Raw genomic sequence first — 7,618 nt, 5'->3', positions numbered from 1 at the left:
ACTCAAGGCTCCAATTATTTCAAATATTTCACTTTAAAATGTTTTATGTGGGAAATATTGCATATACAAAAATATCAACATTTTATTTGACAAAATAGCATAAAACAAACAAAATAATAGTTCAAACGTAAAATCGACAGATATATCTGAAGTTGAGCTCGTAACTTAAGTTTTGAAAGTAAAAAAAAACAACTAATAAAAATGTATCACTTTCTGAGTGGGGCACCTTTTGGATCCCAAATATATTTAATGGGATTTTATTTATCTTTTCACTGTGATTACTCAAAAATAATAATGAATTAAAATCAATGGTGTCCTGCATTATTGATATTTTTAAGGCTCTAATTAGTTCACATCAAACATTGCTTTCTGAATGTTTTGGGCAGTGGGGGAAATACTGCATATTTCAGTTTTATTATAAAAAACTAAGTTGTCTTTGACAGAAAAGGCATAAAACCTTTTTGTTTTTTTAAACTTTATATCAACTTGAAGTTGATATACTGTACAGATTTACTGTAAGCGTTATATAAATAAATAAAAATAATTTGACTTGTTTTTAACATTTTAATGACTTAGACCCTTTATGGTCCCCGGGAGCTCTAAAGGTAAAAAACAAACAAAATCCATAAATTTTGTTACGGTTTGAAAATGAAAAATATCAAAATGGCCCCGGCATGCTTTAACATTTCCGTGTGCAGCCCTCAGTGGAAAAAGTTTGGACAACCCTGCCTAGGCTCACTCAATTTCAGTAAATAACTTAAATTCCATTTTTAACCTTGTGCGACTGAGCAGCAGATACGTGACGTAAAATGTAAGGGCGGGGACAACTGACGTAACCAGGAAGTGTCCCGGAGGCTAGACTGTCCCAATTCATATCCATAGATATGTCTATGTTCATATCGCTCAAGCCGCTGCTGGACATACTATACTATACATTACCTTTTGCACTATATTAATTGATATTATTATGTGTTGTCAACTTTGTACTTCTTTATGTCATTACCTGAAATAAATAAATAATAATGAATAATAAATGAATATTTATAATCATTGACGTCGCTAATAACACGGAAGTGCTGCCGCTGTCTGAACGAGGCACGAAGCTCCGCCCCCATGCGCGCTCCCGCGGTAGGGATACAAATATTTCAGGGAGAGAGAATTTCGCACGACACCGGAGAAAAACTCCCGACAGATAGTCTCTCATCTAACCTTTTAAAATCATTAAATTGAAAAAAATAATCTGGACGGCAGATAACGCGTGACACAAGCAATAATTGTTTGGGGAAAATGCTGCCCTGGACATGGCCAAGGGTTTAAAGAGGTAGGAACCTTGATTTCGCATCCACTTTGTTCCTATTCGAACCCGTACGCGTTGGACCTGTTATCGCCGGATGTTTTCTTAACGTGAAATTATTCGTGGAGGGAAACAAAAATGTCTGGTTGTGTGTATGTGTTCAAACTGCTCGTCCGTGTCGGTTCACACCTTTAAAAAGCGGTCGCTGCGTGGCGCTGTCACGGCGACTCACGTCTCGCTTTTTAGCCTGAAGCTAGGGCTAGCACGTTAGCCTAGCTAGGTGCAGGTATGCTAGCATGCTACGTGTACACACCGGGCAGCTTCCTGGAAAACTACATTTTTAATCTGGTCACTTTGTGCTGATTCTTGGCCAAGTCCATGGAGTCATTTAGTCCATTGATGCCACAATGGTAAAAAATTGAAAGAAAGCAAAGCACAGCCACTGTTAGATGAATGACTTTTAAAACATGATGTTCTCGTCGAGAAGAAAGCCTGTGCTCTACTTCAAGGAGGAGAGAAGGTGAGAATTTTTTTTAATTATAGATAACTTTTGCTTTATTTATTTATTTTAATGAAAACTGAAGTCAGTCCTTGTTGGTTTTCCAAGAAATGAGTCATCACAAAAAGTTGTTCATCAAGAAGTGAAGGCAGAGTGAGTGAAAGACTTGAGTTGATTAATGAATTAGTGTACAGCTCTGGTAATGGCTACATTCGCACCCACCTGCACAAATGTACTTCAAAATGTAACAATACAAATAAATATGACTTTTTCGTTTGTTTACTAGGGCATGCATATATAATATGCATTAGTTTGACCATTTAAAATCAACGATAATAAAAACGAGATGCTTGGAAATAGCATACAAATGCCCCAAAAACTTGGAAAAACGCGATTCATAGCTGTACGTTTTGGTGTAACTATCATGAGCGTTCTGTTCAGGTATATTTCTTTTATATTTTGATAAATCTTCATAAATAGGTATTGAATCTTTAAGCTGTGTGTATTTGATTTCAGTTTGCTTTTGACATCTTATTTAGAATTGTAGTTGAAACTTTTACAACCTTGTGTTGCGCTCATGATGGCGTAACCCAGGGGTGTCCAAAGTGCGGCCCGGGGGCCATTTGCGGCCCGCAGCTAATTGTTTACCGGCCAGCGACACATTCTGGAAAGGCTATTGCAAAAATTAAAAAAAAACATTAAAAAAAAGTGGAATGAGTTGCAATGTTGACACAAAGCTGCCATGCAGGCTGTTTATTTTTCTTTTGTCTATCTTTCTTTTTCTTTTTTTGCCATTGCTCCAAAAAAAAAATCAATGTTATAATGAATTATTGACTTATTCAAGGCTCCTTTCTTTGCCAAAAGAGCATAAAATCAAACAAAATAATAGTTGAAATGTAAAATCGACAGATATATCTGAACTTGATCTCGTAACTTAAAGGCCTACTGAAACCCACTACTACCGACCACGCAGTCTGATAGTTTATATATCAATGATGAAATCTTAACATTGCAACACATGCCAATACGGCCGGGTTAACTTATAAAGTGCAATTTTAAATTTCCCGCGAAACTTCCGGTTGAAAACGTCTATGTATGATGACGTTTGCACGTGACGTCGATGGTTGAAACGGAAGTATTCGGACACATTGTATCACAATACAAACAGCTCTGTTTTCATCGCAAAATTCCACAGTATTCTGGACATCTGTGTTGGTGAATCTTTTGCAATTTGTTTAATGAACAATGGAGACTGCAAAGAAGAAAGTTGTAGGTGGGATCGGTGTATTAGCGGCTGGCTGCAGCAACACAACCAGGAGGACTTTCGGTTGGATAGCAGACGCGCTATCCGACGCTAGCCGCAGACCGCATCGATGATCGGGTGAAGTCCTTCGTCGCGCCGTCGATCGCTGGAACGCAGATGAGGGCTGGCGTAGGTGGAGCGCTAATGTTTTTATCATAGCTCTGATGAGGTCCCGTAGCTAAGTTAGCTTCAATGGCATCGTTAGCAACAGCATTGCTAGGCTTTGACAGGCGGCACAGCATTAACCGTGTAATTACAGGTCCAGTGTTTGGTTCGGTGTCTCCTGATAGTAGTATTGTTGATCTTCTGTCTATCCTTCCAGTCAGGGGCTTATTTCTTGTGTTTCTATCTGCATTTAAGCATGATGCTATCACGTTAGCTCCGTAGCTAAAGTGCTTCACCGATGTATTGTCGTGGAGATAAAAGTCACTGTGAATGTCCATTTCGCGTTCTCGACTCTCATTTTCAAGAGGATATAGTATCCGAGGTGGTTTAAAATACAAATCCGTGATCCACAATAGAAAAAGGAGAAAGTGTGGAATCCAATGAGCCCTTTTACCTAAGTTACGGTCAGAGCAAAAAAAGATACGTCCTGCACTGCACTGTAGTCCTTCACTCTCACGTTCCTCATCCACAAATCTTTCATCCTCGCTCAAATTAATGGGGTAATCGTCGCTTTCTCGGTCCGAATCGCGCTCGCTGCTGGTGTAAACAATGGGGAAATGTGAGGAGCCTTTCAACCTGTGGCCTTTAAGTGTTGAAAGTAAAAAAAAAAAAAAAAACTAATAAAAATGTATCACTTTATGAGTGGGGCACCTTGTGGATCCCAAATATATTTAATGGGATTTTATTTATCTTTTCACTGTGATTACTCAAAAATAATAATGAATTCAAATCAATGGTGTCCTGCATTATTGATCTTTTTAAGGCTCTAATTACTTCACATCAAACATTGCTTTCGGAATGTTTTGGGCAGTGGGGGAAATACTGCATATTTCAGTTTTATTATAAAACACAAAGTTGTCTTTGACAGAAAAGGCATAAAACCTTTTTGGTTTTTTTATCTTTACATCAACCTGAAGTTGATATACTGTAGAGATTTACTGTAAGCGTTAAATAAAAAAAATACAATAATAATTTGACTTGTTTTTAACATTTTAATGACTTAGACTCTTTATGGTCCCCGAGAGCCCTGAAGGTTAAAAAACAAAAAAACAAATCCATAAATTTTGTTACGGTTTGCAAATGAAAAATATCAAAATGGCCCCCACATGCTTTAATTTTTCCGTGTGTGGCCCTCAGTGGCAAAAGTTTGGACACCTCTGGCGTAACCAAACTAGATTTCATTCAATCCAATCCAATCCACTTTATTTATATAGCACATTTAAAACAACAAAAATGTTTCCAAAGTGCTGCACAACAATATTAAAAATAATATTAAAAACAATATTAAAAACAACAATCAAATAATATCCATTTAATGATCTTATTTTGAATATTTATTCCCTTTTTTACATTTAATATATTTAAATATTCATTTATAAACATTGAATACATTTCAAATATCAATAAAATGCAATTGCCTTCATCTTATAGGGTAATGTTTAGTTACACCAAGTCATGAACGTAACACTAAGCTTCATCACTTTGACTTGTAATATCTCCAATTCTGGTGGTGTTTTATGCTTTTTAGAACATGTACTATACATATAATACAATAAAGTCCCATATAAAATTATGTTTCTAGCAGTACATTAATTTTGCCTTTGAAAGTAACACTCCAATGTCCATTAGTGGAGCTGTACACATTAGCATGTTGAGAAAACAAAGGTTGAGGTGAGCCTGCTTGTCATGTTTGCTTGCTGTGTGCTGCTAACATCTTTTTTCACCAAGTATCACCTCAGACAACACTTAGCTCCCCAAGTACCATCATAAGGACCGACATTAAAACGCAGTAGCGTAGTAGGCCTAAGTAATCATAAAACCCGCGGCAGAGGTTTTATTTAACACATGTATTTGACATGTTTGGTCAGTGTAACATAACAGTTCGAACAGCAACATTGTTTATCAATTAGTAAGGGTGTAACGGTACGTGTATTGGTATTGAACCGTTTCGGTACGGGGGTTTCGGTTCGGTTCCGAACGAGTTTCCACACGGACATATTAAGTAGCGTACCGCACGTTGTCTAAACAATGCACACCAATGCACAACACACGGCATGCTAGCAGCGACCGGGCTACGACAACAAAGCGAAAGCGGTTTGCCGACATTGTTCAGCAGCGGTAGGGTATGCTTCTGGCAACACGTCAAAAACATGGGAACCCATTTGAAGCAGCACCACCCCCAAGTGAACATCTCTTCAACGAAGAGAAAGACGAGCGTCGTGCATACACCGCATTCAAGCAGCCTCTCCTCTGCGAGTCAGGCAGGGCTAAAGCAATAACAAATGCCGTTGGTGTTTTTATAGCAGCAGATTTAAGACCATATTGCATTAAAAACTAGATTTTGACCCACTTCTTCTTTCTGCAGACAATGTGGATGAACTGGTTTTTCTGGCAAAAAACATGAAGATTGAGTGAAAGTCACCAGGGTTAAAGGCTGGGGGGGGGGGATAAAAGTTAATCTGAGGCTGAGTTGACTTGAAACTGTTTAATGTTGCACTTTTTATATGTAGAAGAAAAGTTTTGTCATTTTATTTAATCTGAGCAACAACTTGAGGCAGTTTAATGTTGATTAACGTGGACCCCAACTTAAACAAGTTGAAAAACGTATTGGGGTGTTACCATTTAGTGGTCAATTGTACGGAATATGTACTGTACTGTGCAATCTACTAATAAAAGTCTCAATCAATCAATCAATCAAAAGAAGCACTTATATGTAGAAAGGTTTTGTTAAGAAACCATTCTGAGCCTTATCTTATTTGGTTATTATTTTATATATGTTGGCCACATTAAGCCTGGCAATGGACCCTGTGTGTATATGTATGTTATTGTTATGCTTAGCATTCATGACTGCCTGCTGTTGCACTTGTAGTGGATTGTCCGAAGCTTAAACAGCAACAAAAGTGAGTTTAGTACAAAAGGTTTATTTACCCATAGTCAAAAAGTACAAAGTTGGATTGAGTTGCCCGTGCAGACAGACAAACGGCCTCCGGAGGACACAAGAATCAAGCATTCACCCATAGCCCTTGTCATTTGGCCATTTTATCTGTTTCTTTCATGCGTCAAGGTCCTGTTGTTTTCGACCTGTTTGTTCTGCAACATCCTTGAATCCCTTAGTCATGATAGACAATCAAAACATTTTGTAGAATGGTCAGACCGACTCCATATTCAACATTGACTTACATCTGGTCCTTCAATGGTTTAGAATAGGAAAGAATGAAACGAGCACGAAATATAGTTCAAAGGTCAGAAATTCCACTACACACTGATCAGCCTAGTGGTGGCTCACATCCATCACACACAGAGCTATTTCTATTTTTGGGCAGAATTATTATAGTGTTCCCAATGTTAAAAGGATAAAGCCATTGTTTACAAATTTAGTAAATAACCAAAAAATTAACATTTTGTTGTTTTCTTACTGTACCGAAAATTAACCGAACCGTGACCTCTAAACCGAGGTACGTACCGAACCGAAACTTTTGTGTACCGTTACACCCTTATCAATTAGTGTTGTCCCAATATAAAAACGCGGCAGAGGTTTTATTTAACACATGTATTTAATATGTTTGGCCACTGTAACATAACAGTTTGAACAGCAACACTGTGTCGGTACCAGTACCAAAATTATTTCCATACTTTTCGGTAGTTTTCGGTACTTTTCTAAATAAAGGGTACTACAAAAAATTGCATTATTGGCTTTATTTGAACAAATAATCTTACGGTACATTAAACATATGTTTCTTATTGCAAGTTAGTCCTTAAATAAAATAGTGAACATACAAGACAACTTGTCTTTTAGTAGTAAGTAAACAAACAAAGGTTCCTAATTTAGTCTGCTGACATATGCAGTAACATATTGTGTCATTTATCATTGTATTAGTTTGTCAACATTATTAAGGACAAGTGGTAGAAAATGAATTATTAATCTACTTGTTCATTTACTGTTAATATCTGCTTACTTTCTCTTTTAACATGTTAAACCGGTACTTTTCAGAGACGGTATAGTACAGAATATGATTCATTAGTATCGCGGTACTATACTAATACCTTGTTTGAATATAGGAAAATAAAACACTGTACTTTAATTAAGTGCTTCCTTAATTAAGCGTACACCACAGTTTATGAATCACTGTCATCGATGATCTGCTAACTTTTTGGATGTCACAGCTAAAATAAATAACATCCTCATCATTATAGAACAGGGGTGTCCAAACATTTTCCATATGTAAATACAAAACCCAAAACCAGTGAAGTTGGCACGTTGTGTAAATCGTAAATAAAAACAGAATACAATGATTTGCAAATCCTTTTCAACCTATATTCAAATGAATGGACTGCAAAGACAAAATATTTAATGTTC

At 37.0% G+C, this 7,618-nt stretch overlaps 1 protein-coding gene across 4 annotated transcripts in view; it reads left to right on the top strand.

Annotated features, from left to right (window-relative positions):
• Window positions 1–1,108: 1,108 nt before the first annotated feature.
• b4galt7 (xylosylprotein beta 1,4-galactosyltransferase, polypeptide 7 (galactosyltransferase I)) overlaps window positions 1,109–7,618 on the top strand; it is a 24,025-nt gene continuing 17,515 nt past the window's right edge. Inside the window, exon 1 of one of the 4 annotated variants that reach the window (XM_062039752.1) lies at window positions 1,109–1,321. In XM_062039752.1, coding sequence (XP_061895736.1) covers window positions 1,302–1,321 — 20 coding nt within the window. In that variant the 5' untranslated portion in view covers window positions 1,109–1,301. Of the gene's footprint in view, window positions 1,322–1,348; window positions 1,815–7,618 lie in introns of those variants that run through there. The other 3 variants (XM_062039753.1, XM_062039750.1, XM_062039751.1) reach the window with 3 other exon arrangements.

Source organism: Entelurus aequoreus, linkage group LG28 (assembly GCF_033978785.1).
Source record: "Entelurus aequoreus isolate RoL-2023_Sb linkage group LG28, RoL_Eaeq_v1.1, whole genome shotgun sequence".
NCBI lineage: Eukaryota > Metazoa > Chordata > Actinopteri > Syngnathiformes > Syngnathidae > Entelurus > Entelurus aequoreus.
This window is presented reverse-complemented; position numbering and strand designations above follow the sequence as displayed.